The sequence below is a fragment of the Panthera pardus genome, unplaced genomic scaffold (genome assembly GCF_024362965.1).
Source record: "Panthera pardus isolate Hobbes unplaced genomic scaffold, ASM2436296v1 HiC_scaffold_3, whole genome shotgun sequence".
NCBI classification, from domain to species: Eukaryota; Metazoa; Chordata; class Mammalia; order Carnivora; family Felidae; genus Panthera; species Panthera pardus.
Window position 1 is genome coordinate 9,298,727 of NW_026526876.1, and position 17,531 is coordinate 9,316,257.

General features: G+C 48.7%; 1 protein-coding gene across 4 annotated transcripts in view; it reads left to right on the top strand.

The window, feature by feature from the left end:
• The window catches only part of PIK3R5 (phosphoinositide-3-kinase regulatory subunit 5), a 69,719-nt gene that overhangs the window by 35,639 nt on the left and 16,549 nt on the right, over window positions 1-17,531 (top strand). For all 4 annotated transcript variants that reach the window (XM_053892803.1, XM_053892802.1, XM_053892800.1 and 1 more), the window contains 4 exons: window positions 10,442-10,557; window positions 12,267-12,367; window positions 14,348-14,416; window positions 15,269-15,407. In XM_053892803.1, the coding sequence (XP_053748778.1) occupies window positions 10,455-10,557; window positions 12,267-12,367; window positions 14,348-14,416; window positions 15,269-15,407 (412 nt within the window). In that variant the 5' untranslated portion in view covers window positions 10,442-10,454. The remainder of the gene's footprint in view (window positions 1-10,441; window positions 10,558-12,266; window positions 12,368-14,347; window positions 14,417-15,268; window positions 15,408-17,531) is intronic.

Genomic DNA, 17,531 nt, shown 5'->3' on the forward strand with positions numbered 1-17,531 from the left:
TCCCTTTTCCTGCACGTCTGCTCCAGCCCTACTCCCTCCCTGTTCCCTCCCTGTTCCTTGCACACACCTCCAGCCTCCATCACCACCTACCATTTCTCAGGTTTTCCCTTTCCTGGCCCTGGAGTCCTTCCAGTATCTGCTCGCCCCTGCCGCTGCTGTGGTAGACACGTGTGTTAGCTACACGCCCCTCCAATCCTAAGTCTTGAAAAGTAGGCTAGGGACAGACGAAGTGGGCAGTCCTAACCCGTGGAGAATGAGTCACTGGCCGCAAGAATTCGGGCAATTTGTGTGCAAGATGCCTTCTCTGAAAAGCCTCAAATTATAACACAGAGGCAAAACCACATGCTCAGCCCTTCGAGTGTCCAGAAAATGGTAGGGATGATTTCCTATGAACGTGGCATAGAAAAGAATGTGGGCTTTGCGAGTCCGGCCACCTGGGATGTACCTCTGGCTCAGGTTGTAGGAACTGTGACCACAGGAACTTGGGCAAAGACACGGTCGACTCTCCCTGAACTGCAGAAACCATGGATAACTGTGATTCTGTCATGGGGTGATCTTGACCATTAAACTAGGCAATCACGTGGAAGTGCCCAGCACGGTCTCGGACGCAGAACAGTTGCTCTGTAATAGCCAACCTGTCTGCCTGCCTGCTTTCCCTCTCTCCTTCCTTCCTGTTCTCTAGGCGAAAAGGTAGAGAGAATTGACCTCCCTATGTAATACTGTGAAGATGTCAGTTAATTACCTCTTTCCTCCTTTTTAAACGTTGTGGTAGGAGATGCACGTCAGGAAAGGTTACCACCGTGACCACTCGTAAGTGTGTGGTTCGCTAATGCTAAGCACGTCCACCTTGTTGTGCAATATCCTACGGCACGCTTCATCTTGCAGAACTAAAACTCCGTACCCGTGTCCCCTCCCCCAGCCCCTGACAACCGCCATTCAACTTTCTGTCTCTGTGAATTTCACTACTCTGGGCACCTCATCTGAGTGGGATTGTACAGTTTTCTTTTTGTGACGGGCTTATTTCACTTAGCCCAGTGCCCTCAAGATTCATCCACGTTGGAGCACGTGGCACGATTTCCTTCCTTTTTGAGGCTGACTAACATCCCATTTTGGCCTAGACCATATTTTGCGGGTCCGTTCACCTGTTGACGGATGCTTGGGTTACTCCTACCTTTTCGCCGCTGTGCACTTGGCCGTACAAACATCTGTTCAAGTCTCTGCTTTCAGTTCTTTTGGATATATGTAAGAAGTGGGATTGCTGCTCATATGGTAATTCTATTTTTAATTTTTCGAGAAATCACCAGCACCATTTCTCATCCCCACCCCACCCCCCGCCCTGTCCCTGCCAACGGTGGCTCAGTGTCCCCATTTCTCCTCACTAACAATTTTGTTTCGTTTTGTTTACAATAGCCATCTTAATGGGTGTGAGGTGGGGTCTCGTTGTGGTTTGGATTTGCATTTCCCTGTTGATTGATGATGTGGAACATCTTTTCATGTGCTCTTGGCTATTTGTATGTCTTCTTTGGAGTAATGTTTTTTCAAGTCCTTTGTCCATTGTTAAATGTTTTTGTGGTTGTGGTTGTTGTTGCTGTTCCTGAGTTAGTTGTAGGAGTTCTTTATATATTCTGGATAATAACTCCTTATCAGGTATATGATTTGCAAATATTTTCTCCCATTCTCTAGGTTTACCTCTTCACTCTGTTGACTTTAATGCACAGAGTTTTAGATTTTAAGGTACATCCACTTTATTTTTATTTCGTTCCTGGTACTTTTGTTATCATATCCAAGAAATTATTGACATATCCAGCATGATGAGGCCATTCTCCTTTGTTTTCTTCTGAGACTTTTACAGTTTAAGCTGTTTACATTGAGGCTCTGATCCATTTTGAAGTAATTCTTTGACATTGAATCGTCCCGTCTCATAACAGGGTATGCATTTACGTTTATTTGCCGCCTTTTGTGTCCCCTCAAAGTTTTATTTCATTAAAATCTTGCATATTTGTAAAGCCTATTCTCTCTCATTTTTTTTTCTTGTGACTATAGGTGGGATCTTTTTCCTAATGCAGTTTCTGTTTTTTTATTTATCTTCTTGAACAATATTAATTTCTATCTTGACTTGTACCAGACCACCTTACCTAATTCTCTTTGTTGTAGCCATTTTTTACAGTCAATAATTTGGGGGGTTTATAAACACTTTGAAGGCGAAAAGATTATGAATTATGCCACCTCTTTAATTGGCAAAGGTAGAATTCATTGTGAGCCTCAATGAATGAAATGACCGTGACATCTAAAGTCTCAGAAACTACCTTACCCACACACTCATCCTGAAGTTACTCAAAGTACTCAAGCTGAACAAGAAATGAATCAAAATAAACTCATAACTAGAGATGATATGATATAAAAACAAAGAAATAAAAAAAGTAAACAGCAATGAAGTAAATCACACTTAAAGCTGCTGCCTACCCCCCCCCAAAATACTGCTATTTTCATAGTTATGACATTTATTATAGATGTCCAAAAAGGATTATTGAAAGAATGGTGATACAGTATAAAAATATTTAAAATAAATCCAATCCAGGTTTGTATCTTAAAACCTGATTTTACAACGTTTAGATTAAGAAAGGGGCTAAAATCACAGGTTCAGAAACAATTTTTTAAATCACATAGAAATTCTAGGCCTAAATCTTTTCTAGTAAAATTTCCAATCTTGATTAAGATGAATGGTATTGTCAGAAAACCTAAGTGCACAGAGTTGACGCATGAAGGAGTTCGATACCTACACAATAACTCTGAAAGAAATTGACAAAAGGATTCCAAAAATAACCTTGAGGAAACGAGCTGAGGTCACTCAGAGATCGGCAGCGGAAGCGGATTCCCACCGAAGCAATAGGGTGTCATGACTCTCCTGGGTTCTAGGCTCAGATTTTAGCTATAGATTTGCCACTTTCTGATCCGAGGGAGACTCCTCACTGCTCAGAGCCTCTGTTTTCCCGTCCGTAGAATGGGAAGGTTGCACCACCTCATCTCCAGGATGCTTTCCTAGTCATATAGTCTAGAATGTGTGTGACTTTGAAAACCAGAAGACGTTACTTTCCAAGCCCGACCATGCATCACAGTCATCCAGGGGGTGTTTCGTTTCTTGGCCCAGTCTCAATGCCGTCTGGAATTGGGCCATAGAATTGTCTGTGTGAGGGAAGCATGCTGACAGCTAATAGATAGCCATTGCTGAACACTTATTATGTGCTAGGCACTTCTCTAAATATTTTCCATTAATTTATCTTCTGGTTTCTCTTCAGATCAGGTAAATTTTTCTCCTCTTACCAAACATTTTCCATCAACTCATCGGGTTCAACCTCGAGCTCTAGTAGATCCCAAGAACACATCTGGCATGCCCTGTCCTTTTAGGCGACACCAAGTTGGTGATAGACACAAATGCAAACGGGACATCGAATTTTTATGGCAACATTCGCTCATAGGTGATGTCAAGGTGGTCCAAAATATACTGACTTCTGGATTGCCATCAAAATGCATCCTCTCTGAGGACTTTCGGTCCTCCAAGAGCCCCAGAGATTCTCCACCCCAGCTTAGGAACACTGAGTCAGGGGTGAGGGCTGGCCGACCAACCAATGACTGGGACGTGTGTCTACACATGAAGTAGCAACTTCAAACAAGATCATGAAGGACAGCAAAGCATTGAATAACCATCCGGAAGGATATTCAAAGGATCCGTCAGGCTACGTAACTACATAAAGGGTCTTAGAACCGTGGAGACCCTTCACCCCTCCCCTAATGTTAACAACTTACATGACAAGGTGAAGTTACCAAAACTTGGAAATGATCATTGGTACAATACTGTTCGCTAAACTGTGGACCTCATTTGGATTTTAGCCATTCCCTCCCTCTGCCCCCGCAATATCGTCTTTTAATTCCAGAGTCCCTTCCAGGATCTCACATTGTGTCTGGTTTTTGTGTGTCCTCAATTTCCTCCGATCTGTGGCAGTTCCTCTGGCTTCCTTATCTTTTATGACCTTGACATTCTGGTGAGTACTAGTCGGTGATGTTACAGAATTTCTCTCAGTTGGGTTGTGAATGGTATTTTTCTCATGATTCGATTGTGTGTATGCATTTTTGGTAAGAATCCCACAGAAGTGACCTATGTCCCTCTCAGTGCATCGTATCAGGGGATGCATGATCTTCATATGTCTTATTATTGATAATGTTAACTTGGATCATGAGGTTAAGGCAGGGCTGGGTTTCTCCACTGTGAAATTATTTTTCCCTTGCAATCAATTAATTTCTCGGAGGAGATACTTTGAGACTATGCAAATATCCTGTCTCCTCTCAGATTTTCATCCACGGATTTTAGCATCCGTACTGAGGGCAGTTATTACTGTGGTGTTTGCCTAATGGTGGTTTTGCGTTTCTCTCCCTCTATCCACATTAATTGGAATTCTTTTGTAAAGAGGACCTGTTCCTTCCCCTCCATATTCTCTTATTTATAACATTAGTATACACTCATGGGTATTTATTTCATTCTACGAATTATAATCCAACACTGTCATTGTTTATTTTGTTGTTCAAATTGCCCTGGCTTTGGCCGTTGGAAGCTCCTTTGAGCTGGCTCCCGTGTCCTTCTGACACTCCCGCCCTTTTTCAAGGAATGACTTGTATTCTGGCACTGTAAGATGTAACAGGTTGATCTTGTGTATTTCCTGCCCGGCTCCTAGAATTGGCCATTTCTCTAAGGAGCCCTGGTTCCTTTGAGTGGAGAATGGTATTTAGAAACCAAGACCTGGGTACTGGATGTGCTCATTGTTATTGGGATGTCATTTCCTGGCTCTCTCAGCAGAGCTAGAAAATATATGTATGCATTTTCCTTTTTTTAATGTTTATTTATTTATTTATTTTGAGAGAGAGAGAGAATGAGAGAGAGAGAGAGAGAGAGAGAGACAGGGAGCAAGGGAGAGAGTGAATCCCAAGCAGGCTCCATGCTGTCGGCACAGAGCCCAGTGTGGGGCTCGATCTCCTGAATCGTGAGATCATGACCTGAGATGAAACCCAAGAGTCGGATGCTAACCCAGACACCCGTATGTCAGTATGTATGCACTGTAATGCGAATAATGCAAACATACACACATCGTTTTCACTTCTGTATGTATCTCTGTGTTAATACATTAAAAACCACAAGTTCATGCCGATTTCTCCAACTCCGGTCCAGTAAGATTGACTCACCCTAGATTTCCCTCCTTCCTTATTTGTAACTTCTTTCTCCAATTGTGAGAAGCTGGCTCTCATTATCTATGATAGATTTACTTATTTGTTTAGTCACAGCATGCACATAAAAGAAGTCTCAGGGTTTTAAACACACGTCCCTACGACAAACAGATTGAATACTTAGAAAACTATGTGCATGGTTCTTTTTGTCTTTAGCCTTACAGCATCCAGTCAAAATACTATTTTCCAACGTTCCTCAGTTTAATTCTTTCATCCCCCACCCTTTCAATGCAGTTACGTTACTCACTTATAATGTAGTCAGGTTAATTTGTTTTGTTTGTGTTTTTCACCCCACCCGCCCCCCCCCCTTGCAATCCTAGTTGACTAGAGTTATTTATTTAATTTGGCGTATGTGGACTATCGCTCTGGTTCTAAGAGTCAAAGTGGTACCTAAAAGTACTTCCTCATGCCCCCTCCCCATCTCATTCTCCTCTCCTTTTCACCCTTTCTTAGCCCAGTATTGTTAGTTTCAGGTGTATCCTTCCTGCTTTGGAGACGGGAGGTTTTAAAATTAGGTCACGGAAGAGATTCTGCCTTCAACAGTCACGTGGAGGAGAGTGGGGCTAGAGAAGGGAGGTCAAACCCCAGGGATCGAGAGGAAGGGAAGGAGGGAGGAGAGACCCAGGACCGAAGTGGGCGGGGTCAGTGCAGGACCACATGCCTTGGTGCCTCTCTTATTCCCATCTGTGGAACTAAGACTTCAAAGCATGGGCCTAGAATGTTCCAGAACACCAGGGAAGCAGTGTGGGGTGCCCACCAGTGCCTGGAGGTGCCTGCCTGTCTCCCAGTGAGACGTAGGCCCTCCACCTGTGCTATTCCACTCCGTTTGAGGCATCCCCCGGGAAAAGAAGCCGTCCTCCCTGCCCCGTGTGGGGGCTGCCCCAGGAACGTTGGACCCAGGCAGGACCTTTGACTAGGTCCCCCACATGAGGGAAGATGACCTGTGTCTTGCGTCATCGGATCAGGTCAGCATGTGAAGATGAGTTCTTCCTCTGTGCCCTCTGAGGTCACCGCCCCCTAACTCCAGGCTTCTCTGTCCTATCCGGGGTCCCCAGTAGAGACTCACCCTTACCGGCTCAGAAGAGGAACTTGGAGATGGTAGTTGAAGGTTTCAACACCACCCCCTCTGGCGGGTGAGCGGACATTCCCTTTACTGGCAGCAGCTGGAATTTCACAACAGATGCTCCTCTCAACAAGGTGCCAGGGGAAGCCAGGCCTTGCCTGCCAAGTCTCTGAAACAAAGAGGCATCGTCCTTGGGGAGGGAGGGGGTACCACCTTCCTCCCTCTTAATCTCCACCCCAAAGCCACTGGGGTTCCGCTGACAAGTCAGAAGAAACGGCTGACAGCTGACTCATCGGACGGAAATGAGTGTGCTGAAGGTCCAGGTGGCCAGCCACCGTGTGCTGGGTCAACCCCCAGGGCAACTCGGCTGAGGATCCCCGGGCCGAGCTCACACCTCCCTTGACCCCCAGCACCCAGTGCCCCGGGCAAGTCCTGCCTCTTAGAGCAGCTTGGGGCAAGCCCTAGATGGCGTCAGGGTGCCAGGGAGACAGGCATACCGGGAGATCTGCCAGATGCCTCTGGGGACGTCTGGCTCACCCGTGGAGAAGGCCTTGATGGCCTCCAGTGAACAGCCAGGGACACTGAGGCCAGGAGATGGGAGTGTCAGGGGCCTGGAGGAGGGAGGCGGCGTGGGCCAGCAGGCGTCGGAGGGGTGCAGCGAGGGCCCCGGGATACGGTGTGCCGACCCCTGAGGGGACACGGGGTGCCGACCCCCGAGGGTAGGTGTGTGTGCAGCAGAAGCAGCGTTGGCCGAGAATGTTCATTTACATCTCGTGTTTGCATCGTCACAGTGGGACACAACAGGGCAGGGTGACTCATTCCTGCCTCGTGACACAACCCAGCCGTCCCTTGCAGCAGGGACTGGGCGGAGGGGACTTTAAACCCGGTTGGTGTGGTTCGGCCCTTCTCCAGGCTAGAGATCGCTGGCCCCAGTTCAGCGGAACAGGGACAGTGTGCCTCTGTGAGTTCTGATCCCCTCTCCAGAGGGTGAGCAGCTGGTGTAGACAGACATGGTGGGCTCGAGATTCCCAGCAACTGGAAATGTAGGCTTCTTTTTTTTTTTTTTTTTTTAATGTTTATTTACTTTTGAGAGAGAGACAGAATGTGAGTGCGGGAGGGGCGGAGGGGCAGAGAGAGAGACACAGAATCGGAAGCAGGCTCCAGGCTCCGAGCTGTCGGCACAGAGCCCGACGCGGGGCTCGAACCCGCAGACCGCGAGATCATGACCTGAGCCGAAGTCGGACGCTTAACCAACTAAGCCACCCAGGGACCCCGGGAATGTAGGTTTCTTAAAGCAAGATCGTGTTACAGTTCACAGAATCTTCACTTCTGGGTGTAGAAACATGAATTGAGTTTATTTTTCTTCCAGCGACTGGCATCTGACATCGCCAAGGGGGCGGTGCACTTTAGCGGTCAAGGCCAGGCTCCCTGGGTTCGCATCCTGGCTTTGCCACCTCCTAACTGTGTGACCTTAGGCAAGTTGTCTGACTTCTCCGGGCCACAGATTAGCCATCTCTCCATCCCCCTCCCTCCAGTCTCCCCCAAAGGTGGTCCAGCCATCAGCCTCTTACCGCTAAGTTGCCCTCACCCCGGTGGGAGCCCTCCAGGGCCAAGGATCAACAAAACAGCTCAAGTCCAGCTTTTGTTGCTGGTACCTCCCTATCCCCACCCCCAAGGAGCTCACGTCTTCTCTCAGCCCTGGCGGGGCTCGCAGGGAGCAGGTGTGCTGGCCGAGTAGGGTCACAGGAGAACACAACAGCACATCCCCACCTGGCAAGCATCCAGTCTGAATAAGGGATTCTCTTAACGCCCCTCTGCCCTTGGCCCCGGGCGACAAAGGAGAGCCGTCTGGGATGCTGGATAAGCCCCTCGTGTCCTCAGTCTTCCCGTGTTGGCAGGGGCAGGTAGGCAGCTGTGTTAGTTCTGGACGGACCCCTCCCGGCAAGGCCCCCAAGGTGGTGGCTGGGCGCCGTCCCCGCCATTCACTGTGACTCTTATTACAGGAGCAGGCAGGTCATGGATCACCTTTTGTCCCCACAATTCGGGAACACAGAAGTCCCGCCTGACGCCGTGGTCTGTTGATATCCGCATTGGTTCTTCCAGCTTTGGCTCCCGCCCCCCGGGCTGCCCCTTACTTACCCTCTCTGGGTGTCAGCTTCCCCTTTTGTGGAATGAAGGGCGTGAGGGGGGGTGACCTCTGAACTCCCTCCAAGAACCCACCCTGGCGCTAACGGGGAGAGATTATCCTTCGGGCAAAGGGTCCCTTGTGGACATGTGGGCCAGCCAGCCATGCCCCCAAAGTCATCCTCTGGAAGGTGCCTGATTTTCCACCTCCTGTGGCAGGTTCTGTTAGCTCTGAATCCGAAGAGCTCTGAGCTGGACGGGGTGTTGTAGTGGGGCTGAAGGTAGAAGGCTGAGGGTGTATGACAAATACTCGTCCCCAGGAGGCACATCCACGCCGGGGACCAACCAGCACATCGAGGCGAGGGAGGGGCCTGACAGCCTGGAATCAGCCCGGTCAGGCCCAGTGTCAGTGGATCCACTGCCTGGGCTACCCGTCGAGGAGTCAGCAGACAAAGGGCCCAAAGGTGACTGGGAAAGTTGCCCTGGGAGGGCCCGGGGACAACTTTGGGCTTCCAGATGCTGCTAACGGAAGCACCCAGTGTCCATGGTCCTGAGTCACGAGTGGCAGTTTTTCTGAACTCAGTCGGCTGCCTCAACAGCCAGGAGGTGGTGGCACCTGGCCCTCGGCTCCGGGGTCTCAGTCCTTGGCAGGCTCCTTCCTGCACCCAGATGCCGTCTCTTCTTTCTGGAATGTTCTTCCCCTCACTTCTCTCCTAGCTCCCTCATCCAGTTTAAGTGTCCCTTCCGGGAGGCTTCCCAGTGACCCAGAGTGGGCTCCCCCTTTGGCCTGATGCCAGTACCAATCCTTGTTTTTGGGTTTTTTTTTTATTTTTATTTTTTAACGTTTGTTTATTTTTGAGACAGAGAGAGACAGAGCATGAACGGGGGAGGGGCAGAGAGAGGGAGACAGCCCCATGGTGCATGGCCCACCGGGGACCTCACTGAGGTGAGGTGACACTGGACAGCTCACAAAGGGACTATGTTCCCTTTGGCCAGCGTGTGGTTCCTCCCAGGCTGGGGCAGTAGGGGGATTATTTGCCTACGTGGGGCCTCCATGCACCTAGTGGTCTGGTCACGCAGCCGGGTCCGCGTTAGGACTTCACAGTTTTGCATCTCGTTTGCATGGCTCAGCTCTGAGCTCTGTGCTTCTGCTTGTGGTTTCCTGGTCCGTCCCCAGTTCCACAGAGTGGACCTCTGCTTCCCCGGCTTCCCTCCAGGACCTGGCCTGACAGGCCAGCCTCGGGGTCCGCCCTGAGAGGGGTGAACACGGGAGAGTGTGAGTCTGGCCAAGGCTATAGCAGGATAGCCTTCGTGTCTCGAAAGCTTCCTTGGCACATCCACTGTGGCATTCTTCCCGACAGCCCTACAGGGTCAGTGCCGTGTTATCCCCATTTTACAGAGAAGTAAACTGAGGTTGGGAAAAGGTAACAAAAGTCTGCCTAAAGTGCGCTGCTAAACAGCAGAGTCACGCTCTGAGTCCGAGTCTGTTGCTGCCAGAAACCGGGTTTATTCACCGTGCTAAACCACCTGCCGTGGCTTCCCGGGGCCCCAGGAGCCCCCACACGTTAGCCAAGAAGCCGCACTGGCCCCGCTGAGGCTCTCAGCGTTTGGCGCTTCTCGTGGCTCCCCACCTGTTGCTAATCAGCCTTTTCTTAAAGCCCCTGCTCGGTGGCTTTAAGATTCTGATTTTTCTCAAGGAGCCCCCTGCCCGCTGGGGTCTGGCTGCTCCACTGCCCCGTGGGCCAGGCGGGCCTCCGTCTCAGCTCCCCACCCCTGGCAGCCTGCATCTCTGTGCTGTTGGGCTCCAACAGCTGTAGGCTCTCTGCCTCCATACTGCGCCCTTGGCATTGGGGCCACAGCAGGGCTGATCGGGCCGGGCTGGGAGTGCCTGTGGACTGCCATCTGCTCTGCTAGGCCATTTGCTCCCTAAGCCTGGGGCTCTCCAGACTGACCGGTGTCTGTCCCTCCCCCCCCATGCAGGCGATGACTCAGGATGCAGCCAGGGGCCACGACGTGCACGGAGGACCGTATCCAGCATGCCCTGGACCGCTGCCTGCATGGCCTCAGCCTCAGCCGCTGTTCTACCTCCTGGTCAGGTAGGTCTGGGGGAGCAGGGGTGGGGTCCGCGGGGCCCGAGAAAGCCTCAGGGGCTATGGTGAGCACTGGACATCTCACAGAAGCCGGCAGGTTGTGGTTCCGAGCCCCTGGACCTCCCGTGGGCTGGACCTCCCGTGGGCTGGTGCTCGGCACAGCACCCGATGGAGAGTAGGCCCTCGGTATATGGCAGTTTGTCTGTGCTCCTGTAACATATTCCTTCTCCCGGGACCGTATCTTGCTTTCTTCCCGTGTGTCGAAGTACAACCTTGAAGAAGCTATCAAACCTGCTTAGAAATACAACTACTGATTCCAACAGAGCAGCTAGGCTTTCGTAGATAGCTCTTCCCGGAATGGTTCCCTTGGTTTCTAGATCTTTCCAGATACAGGCTGGGGCAATTGTATCTCTGAAGACCGGGGCCTGCCTGTAATAATTTCTCGTGCTTCTAAGATTTTTCACGTCTCGTGTCTCACTTGCCTCGCTAACTACGCCATGAGATAGATATCCACTGCTCCTTGAACACACCTGGTTCCTCCCTCCCTCAGGACCTTTGCACCTGCTGCCTGGAACTCTTCCCTCAGAACTGCCCGTAGCTGGCTCCTTCTCACCCAGGTCTCAGCTCTAATGCCACCGCCTTTGAGAGGCTTTCCTCTGTCTTTGGAATTCAACAGATCTGTATTAAAACTGCCTCTCACTGGCTGCTATAACCTCACCCCAGTCACTGAACCTCTCACAACTCCACCTGCCTTGTCCGTGAAATAACAACCACGGGAACCTCTTCCTGAGGTTCCACATAGATGCCACATAGATGGCAGTTTGCTCCCTGTTCACTTCCTACCCAGGTGTTGACGAAGCCTAAGTGTATAGAATTGAGGTAGGGGGACGACATCATTAAGGAAAAGAACACAAAAAAGATCCGACTTTTGCAAATTTTCTGAGAACCGATGTCCGCACGAAAACACCGTTTGGGCCTCCCCGACCTTAGAAGGACCCCCCCTGCACATGAAGGCTCCCGGAGCTTGGGCTCCGTGAAATTCGTGGTCGATCCGTTTGCACCCTTACGCCTCTCCCCTCCACTGCACGCATGCGCCCGTGTGCGCGTGCACACACAGGCCTCTAGGACAGCGCCTTTAATCTCTAGGGGTTTACCCTGGCCGAGTGCGGGGAAACGGAGCCTGACAGAGTGCAAAAGTCTGGGGAAGTTACAGAATGACCAAGTGCTCACTGTAGCTTTCAAAAGGTAGATGGATGTAGCTTCCGCCTTCCTCGGCTCCGTGGCCAGGCGGTCCTGGGAAGTCCCAGGGCTGTGGTAGCCTTGGTCTTGCTTCCTGGGGCGGGGCTTGCTGTGGCTCCTCCCCTTATTCTTCCAGCGCCCTCTGCCTCTGCCCTCCTTCCCTGCACCTTGCATGCTCCGGCACCCCCTATAGGAAACCAGGGGAGCCGGGTTGGTGGAAGAACCATAGCTCTCCAGAGGCAAGGGGTGCAGACTCACGGCCCCTAAGGGGGATCCCAGCCCATCTCTGTCTCTTGAGCCATTATCTGCAGGAATAAGAAGCTTGTCATTGCGTCTTGATGAGGAAGGAGAGAGTTGACTGTTGATTCAGAGCTTTCTCAGACTCTTTAGAAAGGAATACCCCAGGGGTGCCCCTGGGGATTCCCACTTCTGTCCAGACGTAAGCTGAACACCTGCCTCTCTCTCTGCCTTTCCAGCCGGGCTGTGTCTCAACTGCTGGAGCCTGCAGGAGCTGGTCAGCAGGGATCCGGGCCACTTCCTTATCCTCCTGGAGCAGATCTTGCAGAAGACTCGAGAGGTGAGGGCCGGCCTGGGACTGAAGAGTCAAGGGAAAGGCCCCCACGGAGTGTCAGTTGTGGGGTGCCTGGCCCACCGAGGGGCTTGGCAAAGGCGCTGGGAACTTTCTGTTCCAGTGGTGCTTGTGAGTCGAAGGCTTCTAGGAAGGGCTGTGGTCCTTTCACCAGGAAGACGAGGACTCGTGAGCCACGGATCTGAGTTTAATTAAGCTGCTTCTTAAGACAGACATGGCTTGTAAGTCCAAGTGTTGACTAGAAAGGAGAGAGGAAGCTCTCCCGAATTCCTTTCCTCGAAAAGATCCGTAAAAACAGACACAGAGGAGAAAACTGACTAGAAAGGGAAACTGAGACCTTGTCTCACGGCCGGTCCGTAAGAAATAGGCTTTGATGACTTAGAACAGCAGTGTGTTTAAGGGCTCAGCTGGGCTGGGGTTCCAGAATAATTGTGAGTCCCTAAAGAGGATTCTGGCTCTTTTATAAAGAATTCTGTGCTTAATTTTTTTTTTTCATTTTTGTTTTAAATACGTAACTGTGTTGGAAAACGTGACTTTCTCAAGCTGTCCCTTGGGAAGTCTTGGCTTACCAAGGCACTCAAGGTTCCAATTCTGGCACCATCATTTACCGGGTACCGTTATACCCTGATCCATAAGCACACCAACTCAGAAGAGCCTAAGCCACCTTTGGAGCGTTTAACTTATAAGCCCAAATATCCACTACCGCGTGACAAGAGGGGAGGGTTTTGTAGAAGGGGCCCAGCAGCAGGTGTATCAGGCACCTGGTCTGTTCGGGGCCAAGAGAAGGAGAATTCTGCTTGAGCCTGCTGAGGCCACCAGGCACAGCACGGTGGTGGGGTCCTCTCTGCATCTTCAACCCCCACGAGTTCCGGAAGGGGCCGAGACCTTTACCATTTGGACCAAAGAATTCTAAATCACATGGGTCTGTAGTGTGGTCAAAAATTGTAATAAGCAGTGCGGGGAAGGCTATAGTGAGACTGGTACTTTCATACACGCAGGGTATTGTAACTGGCACAGTCCTTTCGGAAAGCAACTTGGCAACACGTTTCAGAGGTCAGAACGAGGTTTATAGTCTTTGATCCATCGACTCCACTTCCTGAACCCTAACCTACATAAATAATCCAAATTACAGAAAAAGTAACGTGCACCAAGTTTTCATTGCAAAAGTATTTAGCAAGAAAATAATGTCGTGTGTCCAAAATAATAAATTACGGAGATCTATCAGAAGGAATATTATTACAGGCAATAAAAAGATGGATATTATCCAAAGGTATAAACAGATTTTAATATACAAAAAAATTGCATCAGTAAGGTTTATTAAATGATTTAGCGAACATTTACCAAACATTTGGAAAAATACAGAGTGAGATTCCTAGCACATACCATACAGCATACGGTATTCTAAGTGGATTGAAGATTTAAATTTAAGAAAATGAAGCTTCAAAAAAGGAAGGAAATATGAATTTTACATGGTGTTTGCACACAAAAGCAAAAATCCGTAAAAGACAAATAAGCATTTCTAATATCAGGACATCAGAAGAAAATCTATACAAGTAAAAGACACACAACAAATTTGAAAAAAGATTTACCACACAAATGAAAAGGAAATGTGTAACCAGGAGCACCAGGGGTGGGGGAAAGGTGGTCTTAGAGATGATGCAGCAAAACAAATTCGTTTATAACATTATAGGGTAAAAACATTAGGAGTAAAAACATACACGCTATGATTTCCAAGTACAAAGAGAAAAATGGTGTTAGGATAAGCATTGTCACGTTAGCTGTGGTTGCGTTCATTTGGAGGGGGGATATTGTGAGTGTTTGGTTTTTTTTAAGTTGTATTTCCCCCATTGTTTCCTTGTGGTTACGTCGCCTGTCACGTAAGAAAAAAAAGAAAGTGCAGAAAAAGGAAACGCTGCTCTGTTCTGCACCTGTGATGAGCCTCACGCTGCTTTCCTGTCCTGTCCACAGGTCCAGGAGAAGGGCACCTATGACCTTCTCGCCCCCCTGGCTCTGCTTTTCTACTCCACTGTTCTCTGCGTAAGTTCCGGGGCGGGCTAGCTTGGGGAAGTGAGAGGGGACAGGGAGGGACGGTCTCCATGGGGACAGAGCCCTCACACCTCCGGAGACAACTTAGGGTATCTGTCAAGCCACGCCCTTGAAATGGGTGTCAACCCTCTGGCATCAGAGCAGCCCCCATAACTCCCTGAATGGCTAGAAACAGGCTAAATATACAAAGCCTCTGATGGCATCAGAGCGGCCATCTTGAAGGGCCTCCATAAGTCTGTGCGGATGCCATGGCGCCTGGTATATCCAGGCTCCCGTGGAGGGGACTGCTGTCAACAGCCTGTTCACGAGCCAGGAAACAGATCCTGCTGAGAGATCTTAGGTCCACCTTATTCTGTAGCCCAGGAGTCCGTGTCCCCCGGTGTGATCATCCCGTATTCACCAGACCGGTGGCATCATCAGATGACCGTACGTACATGGAACCAATCCATGCAAAGCATAAACGTTTGCCTCAACGAGAGTATTGAAAGAAAGGTAGTTTAGGCATCGGAGACCATTACCCCAGATGAGTTGCGGCAACGGCACCATTTAGGATGACCCCCAAGGTGACAGCTTTTCAGAGGGGCGCTCTCGTGCGTTAGATATTACGTGTGGTAAAGTCACGGCCCTTACAGTAGAGGTGCCTCTGGGTGCCACCTTTATCATTTGTAAGTCACGCCCTGTGGGTAACTTCCGGTTCTTTCTGCCCTCGTCCTTGGACACACTGCTGCCAGGAGCAGTGTGCCTTCTGCGGAACGTATCAGAAAGGAGCAGGGTATGTTCTGGAATATCGGTGAGCTCTCTCTTACCCGGACGTCTCTGCTTGCCTCTCCCTTTCCATCCCAGACACCACACTTCCCGCCAGATTCAGATCTCCTTCTGAAAGCAGCCAGAACCTACCACCGCTTCCTGACCTGGCCTGTTCCCTACTGCAGTATCTGCCAGGAGCTGCTCACCTTCATTGATGCTGAACTCAAGGCCCCAGGTGAGTGTTGAGGGGGGCAGGTGCACAGGGCCGGGATCTCCCCTTCCTGGTGCACACAGCATCGGAGGGCTGAGAGCAGTGAACACAGGAGGTGACTCAAGGAGGAATCCTTCGGGGTTCAAGGCCAGGAGACCCCACTACGTGGTCTCTGCCTGTGCTCTGCTTTGCCAAAGGGTCTCTGAGACTGCCCAGGCCAGACAGAGAAGCCCCCACAATACTGACGACAGGCCCTTGCTTGTTCTCTTTGCCTCAGGATCAAATAGGGAAATGATGTGTGCATAGATTCGGTCCTGGCCAGGGAAGTGGGGGGTGACGGGAACAGGCAGGTTGATGGGTGCCCTGACAGGTGTGGACAAGGGCCTCGTGCTAAGTTTTCACCTGTGGGGTCTGAGAAGTAAGTAGGAATCCTCGCAAAATTGCAAGTGCTATAATAGACATGAAAACGAGGTCCTCGAAAACGGTTACAGAGCAAGAGAAAACCTGATTGGTAAGATTTACTGTGAGGTGGCCTGATAAAGTAATTCATCAACAGCAGTCGCTCAAAACACTGACGTCACATAAACATCTCGGTAGATGCCCCTAAAACATCTGATAGAATTTGACATTCGTTCCTAATATTTAAAACCCCTCTAATACACGGAAACTAGTAATACACGGAAGTGTTCTTAATAAGGTAACAGCCCGCAGCGAAATACTAGAGGCATTTCCATTTAAGTCGATAACCTTCATCTTTGTGCTTACAAGTATTTTTGCCTATGCAAAAAGGCAAAAATAAAGACTATTTCCTCTTTCGGAAAGATAATTTAATTATGCAGAAATCAAACAATTGCTTATCTGTCAAGGCCAAGAGAATCACCTGAAGAACTGTCTGAACTAGTAAACAGGTAGCTAAGAGCTTTTCCATATGTCATTAACCAGTAAGAAAACATAGTTGAGGGGGGAAAAAAAGAAAACAATTTATAATTGCAACTAAAAATACAAAAGAAGAGAGATTGAGTAAGCTACATAGAGAAACAAACTTAACTGAAGGATAAGTAATTTAAGAGACATGTTGCCAGATTGAATCAATATTGTAGTAACAGCAGGTGTCGTGGAAATAAATGTAACAGTGATTAAAAGAAATACCAACAATATCTTTTAAGATTTAAGAAAGTAAAATCTATGTGAAAGACTAAATGCTCTCTGGTAGCATTTATTCATGCATTTATCATGTATTTATGTATTCTTAACAGTATAAAAATGGACTATTTACTAGGTCTGTTACAACTATAACTATAAGGCTTAAATTATTAAAATAGTGCACTATTGGTATAAGAATAGATAAGTTAACGGAACAACGTAGAATGGCTAGAAACAGGCTAAATATAGAAAGATTTGTTCTATGACAAAGCGGCATCCTGAAACCAGTGATGAATAAAATCAGTCATTTAATAAATATTATTATTAAAAACGAGTTATAATTCTATCTCAGAAAAATGTAATAATTCTATTTCAAACATAAAATCAATTGCAGGTAGATGAAAGGTTGACGTGTGGAAGACAAAACCATGAATATCATAGAAGAAAACTAGGTTACATACATGGACCACCTAGAGTGAATAGATGCCAAACGTGCCTGCCCCCAAAGAAAGAAATTAGAAAAGGCTGACAGATTTGAGAGCATAAAATTCAAAGCTTTTATGTAGCTATTCAGCCACTAAAGACGTAGATACAGAGTTACCCAGGGTGAAAGATGTTGAGTAACTTGTTGAGTAAAAATGCTGGCCCCCCGAAAACTGTATGTTATAATCCCACTTTTGTTTTTTTCTTTTCTTTTAAGAGAAAATGCATCAGGCCCTATTTAAGGCTCACAGCATTTAATTCTTTTCATACACATTAAACACACACAGGACAAGAGTACTACGTCTTATTCCCCAACAATCCGTGGACCCTAGAAAGCTCAGGACTGCAGCTTTGTATGTAAATTCCTTTGGAGGGACTCCTGACTTCTTTCTGGAATCATCTGATTTGTCTCCTCCTAATCAAGTAGCAGAGCTGTCCTCCCCCAACCAATCAGGTTATCTGTCTTCTTAACCAATCAGTGTATCTCTCTCCTCCCAGCCAGTCAGCTGGGCGGTCTTCTCC